Source organism: Phaenicophaeus curvirostris, chromosome 17 (assembly GCF_032191515.1).
Source record: "Phaenicophaeus curvirostris isolate KB17595 chromosome 17, BPBGC_Pcur_1.0, whole genome shotgun sequence".
Taxonomy (NCBI): Eukaryota; Metazoa; Chordata; class Aves; order Cuculiformes; family Cuculidae; genus Phaenicophaeus; species Phaenicophaeus curvirostris.
The window spans coordinates 12,884,990-12,905,302 of NC_091408.1; the positions used below are offsets into that span (position 1 = coordinate 12,884,990).

Genomic DNA, 20,313 nt, shown 5'->3' on the forward strand with positions numbered 1-20,313 from the left:
GGCACGGCGGGGGGTGGGGCCGAGCATCCCCGCCCCGCTCCGAGGGGATTGGAGCTGCGGGGCTGCCGGGCGGGGCTTGGCTCTCCCGCTTATTTATTTATCTGTTTCCCTCCTCTTTTTCTTGAATAAATTTATTTATTTATTTTAGACATATATCTATTATTCCGCGGCCCCTCCCGCCTTCCCCCCCCCCCGCGCCTCCGTCCCCAGCAGCCGCGGCAGGCGGAGGATGCGCCGGGGGCGGGCGGGCGAGCATCATCCCCCCCCCCGGCCGCCTCGCCCTCCGGCCCCGGGAGCCGCGAGCAGCGTGGGGGCCATGGCCCCACCCGCACGGAGCCGGGAGACGGGGGGGCAGCTGAGAAACTTGGAGAAAAAAACAGAATAGAGAACAACAACCAACATTCCCCCCCCCTCCCTCCCTCCCCGCCTCCGCGTCTGGGCGATTCCTGCGCCCGGGAGCATCACCTCAAGGAAAACTTCGGGGAGCTTCGCCGCCGGGATGCGGGACGCGGCGCGGAGCCCCCTGACCTGCGGGTTCCCTGAACTGTTTCCCTATTGATCGATTCACTGAGAGGAGAGGGGTTGGTTTGTTTGTTTTTTTTCTTTCACGTTATCATCCGCCTGGAAGAAAGGAGGGAGGAAAGGGGAGGGTTAAAGCTAAAGAAGTAAGTCCTCTCTCTCCGAAGGAAATATCTTTTGCGCTCTCCAGATGACCTTTTCTTGAAAATGCAGCCTCTCCAGCTGACCGGTTTTTGTTTTGACTACAAAGTCTATGAAACTGAGCCCTAACTTCTCCACAAACCCTAGGATGTGCACTTCTGGGATTAGCAATATGGGGCATCTGCTGTCGCCTCTCCTCTTGAGCCTGGCAGCAGTTTTTTCCAAAGGTAAGGCTCGCTCTCTTCTCTCCGTTCCTCTGCGCCTCGTTTCTTGTTTATTTTGCGCACCCAGCCTCTGTCCCCTCTCTCTGTAAAGCCTTGAACCCACGGTTCGTTACTGAAGGACCCGGGGGGAGTCATGTGCTAGTCAAAAACAAAGATACCGTCATGGGAAATCCTGAGTGGCAGCATCTTTTTCTTGGTTGACTGTGACAAGCAGTCTACTCGTCTCCATTTGTTGTCTGCCTGCTGTACTTCTGATCAGGTAGTAGATGCTGGTAACGAGCTGAAGTGGTATCCGACCAGCTTTGGATCGCGAAGGGTTTGTTATCTGGAAACTGGGAATCTTCAGGGGTACAAGGATTCGGGGTTAGTTGCTTCACTCTTACCTTCTATGTCATTTTCCAAATTAAAAATCCCATATCTCAGAATGTCTGGCAGTGTTTGACTGGACCGGAGAAATATGCGCTTGCTGAAGTGTTTAACAGCTGGAATGAGAGCCCGAACCAGGTGTCTGTGATTCTGCATGCTGAATACAGTTGGAATGTCCTGACAGCACGACTTAAGACGACTTAGAGATATCATCCTGTTGCCCTCGAGTGTATATACAGTAAGAATCAGAAAACTAGCATGTACCCAAAATCCTCCTTGGAAGTTAAAGTTTTCATCCATGGCTTCAGCCAAAAGGTGAATGCATTTTTGCACCATCTAATTTAGATGATTCCAAGCATTCCTGTGGAAAATACATGAGGAAAAATGCAAATTTCTACTGAAAAGACATTGTGTATCAACAGCTATATTTTGGCAGGAAAGCAAACTTAAAGTTCACACATAGTTAGTCTTTTGGGAGGAATAATGGGACATGCATTTAATCTATGATTTTGTAAACATACTGATAGAGTTCTTACATGCTTATAAACATCACTGTTTAAGGAACGTGTTAGTTACTCCTAACACCTTTTTTTTTTTTACACTTCCAGATAGCAGCCCTTTTCTGAAGTGAGTAATTTTTACTGATTTCTTTCTATCAAGAACTGAGCTTACTGTCAGAGGGAAAATACACAGGTGTTTATTTCTGTGCTGGTTCCCTGTATCAACTTCTCTTCCTTTGTTTTTCCTTAGAACGGGTTAAGAAAGATAGGAACAAAATTATAAGTCTCTTCAAATGTTACTTAAATGCAGCACCTACATAAGCACAGTTTTAAAGTTGCAGTTGGAAATGCCTTAGCAGCAGGAATTGGAAGTCTTGAGTCTTTTCAAAAGATTACTTAATTCATACTGCACACCAGTAGCTTTTCATTTCCAAGCGAGGTTGTAAATTATGTATTTTATTATAAGCAGTATCAGTACTTTCGATGGGCTAACAATGCAGTAAGAATATTAACTTTTCCATCTCCTGTATTTTGGTGCTTTTCTGTTTGCAGCCTTAGCACTGCATTAACATAGTGTTTAACTGAGATTGCAGCTTATTCTAAGATTGGAGTGAGTGGTATTTTAGCCCTACAGTGTTCGTTTTATTGCCAGCTCAGCAATTACAGCATTCATGTATGATTTTAGTCTTAAAAGTTACTGAGATCTCATTTGAAAGGTAAACATAGGCAGAAAAATTGGACTTGGAAAGGAGGTCTTGTAGGTGGAAAAAAATGCTACTCTAAAAACTGACTAGTGAGATTTTTCTGTGTATTGTGATTGTGAAGTCTCATTAAGTCTGGTATATCTTGAAACCAGATATGCAAAATCTCATTAGAATTACTGGTATTGTTTGTGCTATTAATTTTGCACCTCAGCTGCCCAACATGCTACTGTGTGATGCTGGGACTCTCTGCTGCTTAGTAATACAGGTATCTGTCTTTAATGTAATTGTCTAGTTCCATGCTTGGTGACAGACTCCATCTGTACCACTCTGCCTTAGTACACTCTGAAAAGAACAGAGCATCCCATAGATTTACGGTGTAAACTTGACAGCATAAAAGGTTGATTTCCCTACTGCCCTGTAAGAAGATGAAAACTAAAAAAATAATCAGACTTGATTACCACTACAGGGCATGTTTCTTTGATGCCTTTCTGTTGCTAATAGAAAAACTCTCTCCTTTATGACATGATGATAAAGTTTTCCTAAAGAGATAAAAAATCTTTTAACATGCAACAGCAATCAGCTGTCTATTGTGTACAGGTCTGTTGCTGATTACTGAGAACCATAGCAACGCACCTTTTTACTGCACAGTTTCCAAATCTTTTGGATACCAATATTGAAGACTTGAGAATACTATTGAGGTTTTGCTTTCCTTTTATCTTGTATATGCAGAAAATAGCTCCAGCCTGAGAAATGAAATGTTGTTTTCAATAATAAGCTTCATGTTCTTAGCAGAACAATTTGTCACTGATGATATAATTCATGTATTTTAATGTGTTGTCAGTATAATTATATATGCGTGTGTGTATATATATATAAAAATATACATACAAAGGACAGAGATTATAAGGCTATGTACTTGTAGTTTATGGGGGCTGTTGTGTTTCACAGCTTTGTCTTCAACTAGGAGTTTTCTCGAGTCAGTCCTAGGGAGCCAATGCGTCCCCTCAGTCAGTTGGGCATTTTGCTGTTTGGTATCAACAAGAAAAAAAATTCTTCAGAAACCTTCAATTAAAAAATAGCTGAGTCCCATTGTACTTAATGAAAACAAAGGTTAATACAACAGGCACAATAATGTGGGCATTTTGTTCCCGTATTTAAGGGGAAAATCTCTCGTTAGCTTCATTGGAGTAGAATAAAAACTTTAATTCCCTTGAACACCAGGTTCCATGCTTGTCTTAAGCCTATGATGAACTGAACATCTCCTGTAAGACATGAAAAAATTTTAGGGCATATATTGTAAGACTTAAGATTGAGTGCCTTATTTTTGTGTTACGAATGTTTGTTGTCAGATAAAATCCTGATTTAATTAATTTCAAATTCCAGTTCTAAGTTGACAGTAACAAAACAAATGAATATTCTAGTGACACTTTCTGCCTGTGTTCTGCTGAGCATTCAGTGTTCTCTGTCATCCTGGGTTGAAATCTTCCCGCAAGGCGCTTTCTAATGAGATCTCAGGCCACATAGCTACTGTTTAGATTTTCTTTTTCTCTCAGTTTTTATAAATGTGGAGGGTTGGCAACTGTATGAGGCAGGATTACCTTGTATACTCCCAGGAGCACTCCCTGTAGCTAGAGATGAGGATTGTACTTTTGTAGTGATGCCAATCTTCTATTATAGGAAAGTGTATGTGGGGAAATCTCCCAGGAACCAACCCCCTAAACATTTACTTTTGGTTACATTATAGGAGAGAACTATCTGGATGTTTGGATTTAAATTGCCTCCATTTCCTTTGGAATTATCCATGTTACAGTATTTTTTGAACTCTCTTGACTTCCATTGAATCTTGTAACAAAGACTTTTTTTGGTCTCATTATAGACAAACTCTGTCTTTGCATTTCTCTACACAATTTTACTGATTCCATGATGATACTTAGTATCAGAATATGCCATTTTGTTCACGTTGCTGACATGTGTCACTGATGATGTTGATGGATTATATCTTCATGAACTGTAGGTGTATGGGAAACCACTTCCCTTCACTTAAATATCACTTGTGCATCCGCTGGTTTTCGTAGGAGCAGTGCTGTACAAGGAACTACGCCTCTGAGCTTATTAGTTATGTTCCATCTTCCAAAATGCTGTGGGCCACTTCCAAACATCTTAATGACGGTGGAAGATCTGTACATAGACGTTCACTGTTGCTTAGTATAAGTGAAAACGTGAAACAATGAAAGCTGAGGAGAGCAACAGCCTGTGTTTCAGCACTGAAGTTTATTACTCTAGAACACTGGTAGTGAATTAGCAATGGGAAATAGTACTGTATATGGGATTAAAATTGAAGATTATGTTATTTGATTTAAAATATATATTCTTTTTCCCCTCCCTCCTTTTTATTGGTCTTAGTCCTGACAGGAGTTCTAGGTTGAATTTCAGTTCCTTTTGACAAATTTTGATTATGGTGATGAGGGATACGTTCTTTTTCTCAGAGTAACAGTTCTGGCATTACTTGTGAACAGACTTATCACAGTTGTCTGTTGCTCTAGCTATGCAATTGATACCTACATATAGAAAACTTACCGCGTGCTGATTTCAGATGGCTGCTACTTAGATTGAGCAGAAAGTATAAGCGTGGTCAGTAGGAGTTTTTCTTGTAAGCTTTGCTTATGTGCATAAACCCCAAAAAGTTTTCTCAAAACTCCAAAAGTTAAAGGAAATCTTTCTAACTAAGGGTTCAAGATGTTCCCACAAAACCAAAGTTTTTGTACTTGGTCCCACCTGTGTTGAACATAGTCCTTTGAGACACAGTACCAGGGAAGGGGAGATTAGGTCGCTCTGTTTTGCTCTTATGGTCTGTCTTGCCACAGTGTACTTCTAGGAGAAGTCCCATTCTGATTTCTTTCCTTTCAGTAAAAATAACAAATTCAAACTAAATTAAAAAATTCTACAGCTAGACTCATGTTTTATTTGTCAGCTGCAGTTCTGGCTTAATGTGATATGGTTTCTAATATTTCCCTGTCATATTCTCATTTTTTACTTCTGTCTTTTCTTTTATTAGTTCCATAGGACTGGTGAGCTCTGTGACACCAACTCGTGTTTTAGATATTAATAAAAGCAGTTTTATTCAATAAAGATCAGTTTTATTTAATAAAAGAGAGAATCAAAAGATAATCTGATTTTTCGTGCAGCATTCGCATTAAATCTACCTCCAGAGGTTGTTTGGATGCCAAGTTTAGTGGCAGTCTATCATAGGTCCTAGGGTACATAAACATGACTCCAGGCAGATTGATTGCAAAGAAGCTGAAGAGGCAACTGAGATTCATCGCAGGTTTGGTTTATAAAGTGTTACATTAAATTACTTGATTTTCACCAGTCTTTGTAATATTGCCTGCTGCATTATTAATAGCGGTTCAAAATGAAGTGATTTTTAAATAGTTCAGAGACATTTAGATAACACTAATTACTATGAGAAGAATTAAAGTACATATTTGAGGATGTTAGGCTACTTTACCCTTCTCTGTGGGGGGAAAATTAACTGTAGAATGAGGATTGGCTTCTTCATGTCCTTGATTTCTTCTTTTATTGAATAGACTGAATTACAGCGTAAGGTGTTATTAGTCTGATGGCCCCACAGAGCTAAAGAATTGAAAGCCTTCATCCTCCAGAGGGGTACAGCTGCATAGTATCTATGCAGGCTTCCACTTTCTACTTTAGCAGCATGACTTAAACTTGACCTAGAGGACAATATAACTTCCAGCTCTGTGATATAAGATATTATATCCATCTATTGATCCGCAGTGGGTGTGATCCAGAGCCCATTACAGTCAGTGTATGGGGTTTCATTGATTTTAGTAGGCTTTAATTCAGAGTGTAGACAGTTTTCTGGAGTGGTATTTTTCAGCCCGTGGCCTGCACACCAGTGGTGATTCATAGAACATCTAAGCAGTGTTGTGAAACCAGTGCCAGAAACCTTGTGCATGCAAGCTAGAAAAAACCAAGAGAGGAAATAGAAGAAACAAGGAAGCTTTCAGAGTGCATCCCAATCTGTGTTTGGTTGTAAACAAAGACCTTTGTGACAATACTGTGTAAGATGGTCTGGATTTCTTTCAAAATGTTGGATGGCTCTTGTCCTTAAAAGTGTTGAGAAAAACCACTGCAGTGAGACTAATTGTAGTAACTTAAGGTATTCCTCTGAACTGTTTGGCATTGCCTCAGTACTTCAGACACAATCACTAATGGTGTGAGTGTTTCTAATCCACTGCAGCCCGGGTTCGCTTAAATCAACATTGAGTAGTGGTTCAGTGAAGCAACGTAGGAGTAGCCTGCCAGTCACTTAACAGCATCTGCGCTGTAGGGTCAATTAACTTCCTAAAAGGCTTCTGCTGTACTCGTAGCGGATGTTTGTCAGCCTTGTTTTTTTTAATTAAAGTTTCTGGAAAGGTTTCTGGAGGAAGTTTTCTGTGTTGTAGACAATTCTCTCTCTGAAAGTTGCTCAGCAAAATGCACATGTTTTTGTTTCTTGTACAGACCATGTAGAAATGGTTGGTAGTGGATGCATCTATGCTGATGCTACATTCCCCAAAATTTCCAAAGTCTTCCCTCCTCCTGTAGTACTTTCGCCTTCTCACAGGCCCATCTTGCTCTGGTTTTAGTTACGCTGAATTGATTTGGTTTTTTAGTTATCTGGGTTTTAATTTGTAAATAAATACTTTTGTCACAATGCTGCGTAAGATGGTTTGGATAAGGTGCTCAAGAAATTAGCTATGCTAATGGTTAGTAACCATTTTCCAGCCTTAATTTATTTTATTTAATTTTATTCTAATTAGCTTTTCTGCTAATGGTGTCTTTTAATCTTAATAGCTCTTTTCCTTGGTGGGGTGCATTGGGCCTTATTAGTTTGTAGTTTTGCGGCTAGAACAAGCAAAATAAAAGCACGTGTAAAAATGACCATGTAGACTTTAAAACATGAGGAGGGAGAAGGATATTGAATAACATAGAACCTATAAAAAGGGCAAAACAAATGAGTTCATTAGTTACATAGAAAAAAGTGGTGAGGGTAATAATAATAATAAGCATGGCAAGCAGAAGTGTGGAAAGATATCAATGCACTCTTTACTCTTGGTGTATACAACTTTACAAGATACATCAAGAAGCAACAGGAGAAGCGTCCTCTCTAACTCTACGGAATGCCTTTTGATCTGTTTGCTTTCAAGGTAGGCAGGCTGTTTGAGCAGGTACTCTGCAGAACTCTTGCTGAGGAACAAGGCAGGCAGATGTGCAGATATTCACACAGATGTGGCTGCATGTCTTCCATGCTAAAAAAGAGTAATCCTTCGAGTCAGAGTTTAGTGTCATCTAATGCTTAATGATCTGAGAACTTTGAATTTTGTTTGCCCTCATCATCACTTACTTGCTCTTTATTTATTCTTTAAAAGTATACTCTTTATGTCTCAAGTAAACAAGAGGAGGAATCCAAAGTTGGCAGAGATAACAAGTCAATAGTGTCTCTAAATATTAATCCAATCCATAATATGAGAAAGGATACAATACTGCTTAGTCTTCAATCCACTCACTTATCAAAGAACCTGGATTAGCATATAATTGTATCTTCCATTTTCTACTGAGCCATGATGACTCATTCAATTTGTCTTCATGAAGAGAAAATAGTGGTGATTTCCACATGCCTACAGTTGAAATATCTGTATTTATCATTCAGAGTTTTGCATTTCTGTGTTAATGTAATCAGTCTTGCTTGGTTAATTTTAATTTGGTAGTACACATTGGGTAGTTAGCTTTCTTGTCAATGCATGGCAAATTCCTACATTTAACTCCTTATGTGGCTCTTAGCAATGTCGGATGTATTGTCAGGTTTTTGTGGTATGAAAGAGTTCTTGATGTTGTTTCAGCAGATTGTGTTTTGAGCTACTATTGAAAGAACTATTCAGCTCTGATGAAACTTCCCAGTGTAATGAATGTACAAAACCACCATCCACCAGCAGTTACTCTTTGGTTGTCTTTAACATGCTTTCAGGATCTAGTTCGCTCAAATTCACAAGTTTGTACTTCTTGAGCTAAAGAAAGATATGTTTATGTGGTCAATGATATGGGACTTGGGCCATAATTGAGCAATCCTGATTCTGCCCAGGGAAGAGAAAAGCACTGCATACACACCTCGGAAGCTTATTTGTTATTTTAACTTGTTTTAACTTAATTTGTTAACTTCTGTAAGCAGGATGCAATGAGCGCTTTTAGAGTTGTCACTAATCTGTCCCATTTATGCTGGTTTTCACTGTGTCTATTCCATTTACCACCTATTTGACTCAACTGTTGCTTTGTTAGGTGTTAAGCTTGCCTACAGAATTAGGCTTAAATGAAAACACTACAAAAACTTGGCCTGCGTTCTGTAGAAGAGAATAGAAAAGAAACCTGTGCAAAAGGAGTGTCTCATAATCTACTAGTGTGTTAATGCATGTCTGACATGGGACGGATTGAAATTTGTTATCTTCTAAGACTCTAGCGGCAAGGTTATTTCCAGATGTCTCTAATGAGATTCTTTGTCTCTGTTCATAGAAATACATCTGAAATGCCAACTGCTCAGCAATCCCATAAATCAGAGTGTGAAATGATGGGGATCCAAAATTTAGTGGACACTTTCAAAATCTTACTTTGGTCTTTCTGAGTTTTGGTCTTCTTAGTGACAAAGAGTAGTTATGCCTTCAGTGAAGAACAATAATAGCAATGTATTGCTTTTTAAAGCTTCATATCGTGCTCTTCGTAGCTCTTCCCTTCTTTACTCAGGGTTTATCAGTTAAGGTTCTCTTATTCTATATCTTTTTGTATATTATTGGGCAAACAGTTGTAAGGCTATCATGACTTTAGCTGTGCTGTGTGCTCTCCTTTGTGGTTGACTGTGTCCCCTGCAGCAGTTGTCTGATAAGAGATGATTTCTTGCATACTGAACACTTACGCACGGTAGGGTTCTGTTATATACTTCTGACTCTTTGACACCATCTGCCCGGTAAAGTGGTTTTAATGGGTTTCCACTGAGCCAGCCTGTACTGCAGCCCTGACAGCATGCTCTGTATTTTTAAAAATAAACAAAATCTCTTCAGAAAAGCTGTCCATGGACATTGGCTTCTCCAACAAAATTGAGGATTACTTACCGTTTGATATTTGGCGGAGGCAGAAATATCTGTCTTTGGTAGGCTTTAAAATAGGAAAATGACTGATAGCTTCGAATCATCTTCTAATAGCGCTGGCTTATTTTTTTTTAATTACCTTATAAAGCATTATTTCCTGTCCCATTTTTTAGTCAGGGATTATTATCCTTTTATAGAAGTACAATAATTCTACCTTGTTGGAGTTCTCATCTTTATGAAAGCTGGGAAACGTAGTGGTTCACAACGGTGATCCAAGAGTCAGGGTACTCACTGGCCTTCTGTAACCTCTGGAAAGTCGCTTCAGCTTTCCCTTCTTTTAAACTGTCTTGTTTACTCAGAATACAAGTTGTTCAGAGCAGGACTTGTTTTACTTGCTGTTTATATAGGGTCTGCCCCTCTTCTCAGACAATAACTTACATTTTACCACGTTAAAATGACTAGTTACTAGTGGCTGAGTTAGGAATTGGAGTGTGGAAATCTGGTTGTCCTGATTGCTGGACAACATGAACAACTTGGAGGCCTGTAAGGAGAGAAAAGAGAAGGGTAAGGAGAAAAAATAGATATAGTGGAAGCATCTGTGTGATTAAAAAAGCCTAAGAGCTTAAGTAGATGCCATCCCATGATGTGGCAATTAATAAGCTATCTAAACCGTTTCAAACAGCAGCATGATAAAGGGAATGTAAAAAGCTTCTTATAAAAAGATGTCAAACATGTTTTTATATTTCTTTCTGTTATAATCCAAGTTACTAAACTATTACGGAAAAGATTTTGAATATCCATATTAATAATGCAGCAAACCACTTACAATGAAAAAATGGGTTTTGGCAGATGGTACAGATCTTAGAAATATTTCATTCCTTCTCTACCACTTCAGTTCTTTGGGGTTTATTTTAAGCTCGTTCACGTTAGTAAATTGCAAATATAATGGGTAGCGGTGGTGATGGGATGTACTGGTGAAAGAAACTGTTGGCTGGTCTCTTCTGTTACTGATGGGCCATGAAAATTGAAAGTGTTAAAAATAAATGCATTCTTCTGAACTTCCAAGTTGACTTGGTAAGAACACACAGAATCAGACACAATCCTCCTCTTCAGTCTTTAAGTTCTTTTTTTTTCTAAATTACATGGAGTTTGACTTCCAGCTGAGGTGAAGGCACCTGAAGCACATGTTTCTTTTTGTATTTTCTATGCCCTATGCAGGACTAGTCCTGGTTTGTAGATCTGTGTAGGAAGCCAGTACAAGATATTTGAACTATTTCTAGCTCCCCATTTACTCAAGAATAGCTGGTGCTGCAGACCCTAGGAAAAACAATCTTCCATGCGACTTTGGTGTTTTGAATTAATAGACCACGATGCTAAAGCAGGTTTTCAATGTATTCTGAGATGTGCAGTGCCTTCATATAAAAGAACCACTCACAACAATCATTAGCTTTGGAAGTTTTTGTTCAGTATAGATAGCGTTTTTAACTTGTGGAATAAGCACATGGTAGTACTATTTGTGAGAAAACTGGCAAAATCCATTCTTTGCAGCTGGAGTTACAGTTCCATCATCATTTAATAAATGGTGAACTGCAGAGCTGTGCACGTGAAGTTTTCAAATTACATGAATCTTTACTCTTTGCAGGTTTTCTTACACGTTCTGGCTGTTTTGGTTGAAAGCTTGTGGCCTCTCTTAGCTGTTTATTGCATCCAAATGCAGGTTCTCTTTATGTTCTCATGTTTGCATCCTTGCAGATTTCTTTGGATTTGCTGTCTCTTGAAATCACCCAGCTTCTCGAGGCCCGGAGTTCAGACTGAATTTAATAGATCCAGTTTCAGGTTATTAAAAATACAAAGCAAATATTGCTATGCATTCCCTTGAGAATTAACATGGTATTTCCCAAATGCTGTTCAGCTGATATTTGGAGTGGTATCTTGGTGCTCCTTTCGCTTTGCTTTTGTTAACACTCCATTTATGGAATGGATGAAATGCTAAGGTAAATGCCTGAGATCTGTGATCATTACACAGTTGTTCACTGCTGCTGTTACCCCCTTTTCCCCCTTTGTCCTATGATAACTTTGGATATTGTTGTAAATGTTCCCTGCTGTTTCTGCTGCAGTAGTTTAAAAATATAAATCAGCATCAGCTATGTCTTTCCTTGCATTTTTATTTAGACTCTTTATCTGAGTAGCAATAGATCAGAGTAATGGTACAATAATCACTGTTGAAGCATTTATTTGTTTGTTTTCTTTGTATTTCTATGTAGTCATATGCTCCTTTCATCCTTTTGTCTATTCCTATCACAATTATGCATGCGGTTTGGATCAGACCATGAAAAAGAAAAAATGCTTGTAAGTGGAGAATGCTATGTATAGCAGACCTTTGCTTATGGTATTTATAGTCTTGATATTTAGCATGTCTTTGTATGCATTATAGGTTCTCATCAAATAATCAAATTGCATCAATAATAATAAAAAAAGATGGTTCATGAAGAAATTCTTTTTAACTGTCCTCTTCTCAGCAGCTTCAGAAAAGAACAATTAGTTTGGCGGTGCATTTGCCGTGCTGACAAATCTGACCTTTGGCAGTCTAAATAGGGAACAGTGAATTCAAAACTGAAGATCCCTCTCTGAGATGTCCTGATAATAGTAACTGCCTTTAGAATCATAGAATAACCAGGTTGGAAGAGACCCACCGGATCATTGAGTCCAACCATTCCTATCAAACACTAAACCATGTCCCTCAGCACCTCGTCCACTCCTGCCTTAAACACTTCCAGGGGAGGTGACTAAACCACCTCCCTGGGCAGCCTCTGCCAGCGCCCGATGACCCTTTCTGTGAAAATTTTTTTCCTAATGTCCAGCCTAAACCTCCCCTGGCAGAACTTGAGGCCATTCCCTCTTGTCCTGTCCCTTGTCACTGGGGAGAAGAGCCCAGCTCCCTCCTCTCCACAACCTCCTTTCAGGGAGTTGTAGAGAGCAATGAGGTCTCCCCTCAGCCTCCTCTTCTCCAGGCCAAACAACCCCATCTCTCTCAGCCGTTCCTCATAAGGCCTGTGCAGGGGGGAGCATTCACAGACATCGGATGATTTTTACCTCTTGCAGTAGGTCATAGGATAAACTCTGAGGTAATTGGCTCTATCAAACCTTAAGTCTTTATGGCCTACAACTTTTATCTGGGAGGTTGTTGGGAGACAGTGAAGATCAAGGGGTGAAGAACAATTCCCCATAAAATGCGAAGAGAGCATTGCAGGATGTTATTTGGTGTAACAGGGTTTTTCTAGTATTTCGGTTTATACTGTGGAGCCCTAAAGCCCATCTTCTTTTTTCCTAACAAGTAGGTCTTCTATTGTGTTTTCAGCCTTAGAACAGTAGCCATCCTAGTTTTCTTATTTGTGGTGGCATTGCGCCATTCCCCCAGCTTCTTGGGTACGGTCTGACTTGTTGCAGGTGTTTGTTGCCATCCATTTGTCAGAGAAACTACACATTCTCACACTTGTTTTATCTTCTTGTGACAGACAGACACTATCAGAATCTCATCGGGAGCTTATAGAATTATTGTAGCAGTTTCAGTTGTGTTTTATGCTTTTTTGACATCTGACTTGGGAATAGCTATCTATTGTGTTTGTCCCAGTCTAAATCTGACTGGTCCTTCACAAATGCTGCTTTCTGGCACCTCTTAATTTTCTTCTCCAATGATTGAATAAATGTTTCTCTCAGGCACCCAGTAGGTGAATTCTTGCACTTTTCTCTTGCCTCCTTAATCATAAGTCAGTGCCATTATTGTTTTCCTTCTGATTGCAAGTCTGAGTCTAGTTTTTAGCACTGAGATGAATAGAAGGAATTACGCAGGAAAGCTAATTACATAATCTTAGATTTTGAGATGGCAAAGAATTTACAGTACCAACCTGTAGGAGTTATCAGCAAATAATTGGAAACCTAAGCTGGGAACCCATAAAATTAAGATTGAGGGCAAGTAATAAGAAATTTATGAAAGTTGGAAGACAAAAAGGAGGAATAAATATCAAGCTCTGTGTTCTGTTTTGTGCTACTTCTCTGCAGAGTAAGAACTGATAATGAAGGACAGGGATTGTGAAGACCATGTAATAAAGAAAATCAGAATATCTGCCTCCTATGCTCTTCAGGCAGACAGTCTGTGCACAGGCAATGCTCATCACCAGAATGGTCCCAGGAGGTCTCGTTCTCATACTCCCTCACACATGCCTGCACCATACCCCATGGGCAAGTTACACATATATTTGACCTTATTCTATAAAACTGGTATCCAACCAAACTACAAAATTGTTCTCACATTAATTAAAGCAGTCTGAACTTAGAGGACACAATCCCTTCTACACAAAATGGCCAGGTCAGCACTGTGTTTCTGAGGTGGTTCCCAAAATCACTGTAAATGCTTCTTGTAGTTATGAGGAATAGAGAACTGAGCACCCACCATACAGTTTAATACTGAAAAACTGGAAAAGAAGCTTTAGTTTGTTCAGCAAAACAAGTGAAATGCTCTGGAATCTTTAAATCGCTGGGATCGTTGGTGGGAGGCAGCTGAAATTTTAACTTTGATTTCAGTCTAAAACAAACACTGAACTACATTTTTTCATGGAATGAATAAACCGTAATTTTACCTTTGTTAAATTCAAGTCACAAACAGCCAAGATAGATTTTTTTTTTTTTTTGCTTGTTTTCATAATAATCTCTTGTGAAATGGTTTGTACTTTATTTCACCTACCTGAAAGGAAAACAAAAATAACTGATACTCAGTTATTTTCAGCCACTGAATATAAAGAAGTTACTCCTTTTGGTTTTGCAGTAACACATTTTCTCATTTCTGTGAGCTTAATTCTTACCTCTTTTTCCAGAAGTAAAGGCTTTTTCTCAGCATTCTTTCCTCTGCAAAATGGAAGCTGTCACACTTTGCAAATGCCCTCGGTGTCTTTCCTTGACCTGCTGGCAAAAGGCAATATTGAAAAGTTTTTTGTTTCCTTCTCAGTTGAAGTGGATTGCACAGCTCTTGCAATAGAACTTGCCTTCTGCCCTGGTAGTAGTCATCAAATGTGCTGGTAACAGAGAAATGATGCATTATGTGGTACTATAGATACCTTGAAACTTAGGAGAAAGAAATAATGAAATGACATGGTATTTTATATTGCAATGAAATCTGTGCTAAGTGCTGTGAAAACACAGGAAGGAACAATAAGTCTTTTGGAGTCAAGGTCTAGCTTTACAGGAGAAATGTGCAGGATTTTTATAATTTGGCTGCGGAAAATGGTTGTGACAGACCTTTCCTGGAAATTTAAAAAAATATATTTTACAGGTATAGTGCTAGCGTGGTAGTTGAACAGTGGTGCTTTGCTGTGTTTTGGATATTGAATTTTGTTCACTTAAATCTAAGCTGCAAGCAGTCAGAAGAAAACTTGTAATCATTCCTTTTAGGCTGAACCTGATCTGAAAATGAACATGGATGGTATGGCTCCTCAGTAGGCCAAGTCAGCCTCAGCTGGCGCTGCTGCAGTCTTTCTTGTGTGGCATTGGCACTTATGCAGTTGATTAACGGACCACACAGAGAGCTGACTGATACCACTGGAAAGTAGTCTTTTATTCTCATTTTTTCTTTCAGACACCAACTCCAACAATACGACAGTTGCGTATTGAGGTGGTTGAGCTCCCCGATCTGATGGAAAAGCTTTCCAATAGATATGGGGTTGTGAATAATCTCACCCTGAGGCCCCATGCTCACTAGATCTGAGATGAAAAAAGGCTGAGTGTACGCCTCGGTAGCCTGCGATTGTGCTTTCTTTTTGTAATATCAAACTGTACCTCTAGTAATCATTCCCTGGCCTTTTGATTCTCGTTACCTAGTAGGAAAAATCATGAATATGAGAGTCGGATGTTCAAGCTTATGGAAACGCATAGAAACCAGCCAAAATGGAAAAAAGTTTGACGTAGTGATCACTTGATATGTTTGTAATTGCCATTTTCAGCTGATAAGCCATACCAAAGTAACATTCCATTCCATCTACAAACCAGCACACTTTAAAAATAAAATTAATAGTAAGATTTAATGATGACCAGCTAAGCTAAAGTCATACAAGTTAGACAAAGATACGCAATTTTATGCAGCTAGTGCTCTCGGTCTCGTTTTTCCCTCAGTAAATTCCTTTTCGTGGCTCGGTTGAAATTTTCAAAGGGGAGGGAAAGCTTCCCACTGTTGTTGATAATGTGGTGATCACTATGCTTTATATTTTTGGATTCAACTGCAACCTGAAGTGGACGCTACTTGCCTGCATGCCAAGTTTTTTTGATGAATGAGTTGAAAGGTTTTGGAAAATTCTTTATATTCTTAATCCAGCCAAAGTAATTCTGAGTAGCTGAGTCCTGGTTGTAATATGATAATGAAAATGTAAGAGAGAGGAGTTTCCAGGAAGAAATTTGGATTTTATTTCCTTGCCCCAGTCATGTAGCTGTGGTCATTTCAGACACCACCAAAAGCTGCTGTTGCAAGTGCTTCTAAAAAGCTGAGCATCCTCCTTTCATAATCATGGATCTGGGCCAGCCTAACATTTTCTCTTTGGCTTTCAGTTCTGTACTAAGCATTACAGACTACTATTGTATGAGATCTCTCACATCTGCCTATCACCCAGACAGTTCCCAGTTCTTAGTCACTTGTTTTTTTCTTAATGAACTAGTGCTGTGACTAAATTAGTAACTGTTAATGGCTCATCATATCTTGCGTAGGCTTCCTGTTTCCGACCCCCATTTTCTCTTCCACTGTCAGAATGTATATACTAGTAGACAAATGCCATCTGGGAATTGTAAATCTGTCGCAAGTACCACAGCTATTAGTGTGTGTGTTTCAAGATGCAAGGACTCTTACAAATTTTTATTAATCTGCCTCAAAGTGACAATTTTTAAAAGATTATGTCCATCTTGATTCTTACAGCATCCAGTTTTTATGTCCAAGTCTGTGATCTCACGGGAATGTTTTGTTTTATTACAGTGGAATGATTAGACCAGCATGGGGGCAAATGGCTATTTGAGTCATGGACCAATTCCTAATTATACCTGTGTGCTTCCTTAATAGAATCCAAATAAATGATTCTGTTGTGTGAAAGAAGTAGTATCATATTTATTTCTAAATTATTTTTAAGATGTGAACATGTAGCCCTGAGGATGTGAGAGAACAGTAGAACTTGGCAGCCTCCCTTGGCTGCTCGGAATTAGCCTGAACCTATTGGAAATGAAAGGTTCAGAGAGCACAGATGGAATAGATTGAAGCTTTGAGTGAATTGGAAGGGCAAGTTTACTGGCTAATCGTGATCTCTATGGGCAGAAGGATAACTAATAGATTGAAATTGTCAGACGTTGTGAAGTCCTCGAAAGAACTGCTTAAGGCTTTTCGCTTTCCAATTCTGGCTTATGGCAGCTGCCTTCTTTTTAATTAAAATCTCTTTTGTTTCCACATAATTAAAATAAAAGATGGAAGCATATAATGTTTAGTGAATATATGAGGCATGAACTGTTCTTATCTTGGTTGATTTCTTTTCTTTCTGTTAAGATAATAAAATTACATGAATACATCTGTTTAGAGATTGTATTCACGCTGTAGATGAAGGCTAGGTTTTTAGAAGCAGTTGATTTTAAATCTAAGCACTAAGATGAGTGGAGAGATTTTCAGTCAATCTCAACATTGATTTGTGCTTTTGTGAAAGTCCATCCAGAGATGTCACAGAGGGAAGTAGTGAATGCTGAATGCATGTGAACCCTCCCACATGGAAAGAGCAGAACACGAGAAAATCCAGGCTTTGACCCTTTTGAAAACATTAGTGCAGGTCCCGGCTCGGTGGTTGGAATTTTGGCTGGAGTTGAAGGATGCTGATGTGGTAATAAGAACTACTAATATTGCAACAAGAGTTGATGAAGAGTTCTTTTAAATTTTGGCTTTAATTTGCTTCATTTAGAGAAGCAAGTGATCTCATACTTTAAAGATAATTCTATGTGAGCAGTTCTTTGACTTAAAGAACAACTGCAGCCTCTGTTTCGTTATTTTATTCTGTATTTGTCTCTCCAGGCTGATCTTTAAGAAATGCTGTGAGCTGTTAAAAGATGTAAACCACCTTCTGATACAAAGTTTAAATGCCTGAACATAGGAAACAAAACCTGGCAGTACAGTAGGATGTCAGTAAATGAAAACCTCAGAATAATTTGTAATTATACCGCTGTTTTCTTTCTAAATAGCAGCATACTTTTGTTTTTAATTTGGAAGTTCTGTTCCACAGTCTATATTCAATTTCACTGTGTAATCTTCTGCTGGCAGAATTTCTTTGTCTTGAAATTCAAAGTCTCAATCAGATCAGTCCCTAATACCTTAAAGGCCACAATTTGCTCCAGACTCCTAATGTAAAAAATATAGAACTTAACATTACTTTCAAACTATCTTGAACTAATTTTACAGTTATCACAGTTTTTCGCATTTTTAGATGTTAGAGCAAAGTCTGAGTTTTGCTGGAAGACCTGAATTGACACCGGAACTTTTCTATAACCGTCACTGCCCTTTCACTTCTCCAGGCCCTGAACCAAATGTTTGCTCTAAACATAAAAGCTTCCTATAATAATAAAATGTGTGATGACACTTCGAAAGTTTTGGGGGCTTTGCTGATATCTTCCAATGACTTCTGAAGACAGGTGCTATTCTCATGTTTTCTTTCACAGCAGGCAATATATGAAAAAAATTCTAGCTCTGTAAATTTGGTCATTGACTTCAGTATGACCAAAACTACTTTTTCCTATTGCTCTTGGAAAAATATTTTGGAGTGGGTAAAAACAAAGTTAAATCTATGCATTGTCCATTATAAACTTTTGAAATGTTATACAAATGAAGTTACACACTCATTTTCTACTTTGGTTAAAGTGATAAGTCTGGTTCTTCTGCTACAATTCACCAAGAAATAAAATCCCATTAAAATAAAATGTTTTGTGGCTTTCAGGACCTATTCAGTCATTCTTAGGTATAGTTTGGAAAGTCTTACTCAACAAGAACGTCCTCCAAATGCACAGGATGGCAGAAATTATCTTTTCATTATTGAAAGAGAAATTATGGTAGGATAATGGCTAACATGGGGTGGCAAGTCTTGTATTATTTACATACAAAAGGTACCCAGATTTCAGATAAGTGCTTGGAATAGACACGCTATCTGATGACATGTTTAGCTTTTGCACAGCGGCTGATTGTCTCCAGCATCTGTACCTTCTTAATTCGTTAGCTCAGTCATGTCATAAGCCACAACATAGCGCATTGTTGATGCGGCAAGCTCCTTCGTGTTTTGGAAAAGGTGGAGCAATGTGTTAACAGCATGAATTCAATAAAGAATGGATGGGTGAGTGCATTAGCCAGTAATCTGTCAACTTTATGAAGTGCAGTGTTTCCTCAAGTCTATGAGGAACCTAATGAGCTATGATCAGGGACTGTGCGCCAGGCTTCACAGCATCATCTACAAAACTGCACTTACCTACAGGGTGCAGGCAGCCAAAGTGGAATGTGTAGAGGTTTGTCCATCAGCCTGGGTGTTTTTCAAGCTCCCCGTGCTTTCTGTCTGAAAGAATGGCTCTATAGCACCACCAGCTGGGACCATATTACAGTGCTAAGGTTTTTAAATGAATACTAATCAAAAGCTCTCCACTCACTACAGCAAATTGTTAATCTGAAAAGCACTAATGCCCATGAACAGCTAAATCTTGAGGTCTCAGCTTATATCTTTTTTTATGTCCTATATTACAAGTTCATGTTACCTGTTACCTCCAAAAAGTTGCTTCAGTGATCCTACTTTTGCCAGTATTTACTGACTGGTGTAGAGCTACGATTCCTTCGTTTCAGTGTGTCTCAGCTTGGCCCTGCACTTGAAGTTTCTAAGTGAAAAAGAAGTTAAAATTAAACTTAAATACACTGACATTTCTTTAAAGTTTGTAAAGCAGGAGAAATACCAGGTGTCGTATCGAGTGTCTTAACCAGAAATGGGAGAAAATGCCTCCCAATAGTGATATTGATGAGATTATGAAAAAAAAAATTATAGGAAATATGGTGGAAGCACTGTCTGCAGTGGGAGTTTAATATTAGAAGGATAAAATTGGATTAGAGGATTAGAAATTTGGTGGGGGGGAGGAGAAGGGAAGCTGCATCTATGACAAACCAGCCCTCCCTTTTCCTAGTTGCTATGAGGTAACATAAAGGGAGCGAACATCACCAAGTTCTGATGTCCTTTCCAAGCAGAATCATATTGATTAGATTGTTCTTAAGACTTTCATTGATTGCAGAATTGAACTGCATTCTCCTTTCCCCAGGATTACTCAAATGACTGCTATCTTGTGACATTGTTTTTTATCACTCCCAAATGCAGCATTTATGCTTCTTGTATGTGCAGTACAGTCCATATCTGCCTCCTAAAATGAAGTTCTTGTTGCATTTTTTCAGAACTGGTTAATATCACAAGATCCACTTTCTTATTAGGATATCCCCTTTCTGCCAGTTGATGATCCCAGAAGTGGGGTGTGTAGTTTTCTTCATTTTGCTTTCTGATAATGATATTCAGACCATTTTGTTAAATGAGATGTGTTTCCAATCTGACCAACCTTCCAGTTTTTAGAAAAATCTTTTTTCTATTATTAAGAAACTTACAGGCTGCTGTTCTTTTATGTATTATTACGAGCTGCAGGCAGG

General features: G+C 39.0%; 1 protein-coding gene across 2 annotated transcripts in view; it reads left to right on the forward strand.

The window, feature by feature from the left end:
- Nucleotides 1-646: 646 nt before the first annotated feature.
- TMEM132D (transmembrane protein 132D) overlaps nt 647-20,313 on the forward strand; it is a 264,377-nt gene continuing 244,710 nt past the window's right edge. For both annotated transcript variants that reach the window (XM_069871349.1, XM_069871348.1), the window contains exon 1: nt 647-887. In XM_069871349.1, the coding sequence (XP_069727450.1) occupies nt 773-887 (115 nt within the window). In that variant the 5' untranslated portion in view covers nt 647-772. The remainder of the gene's footprint in view (nt 888-20,313) is intronic.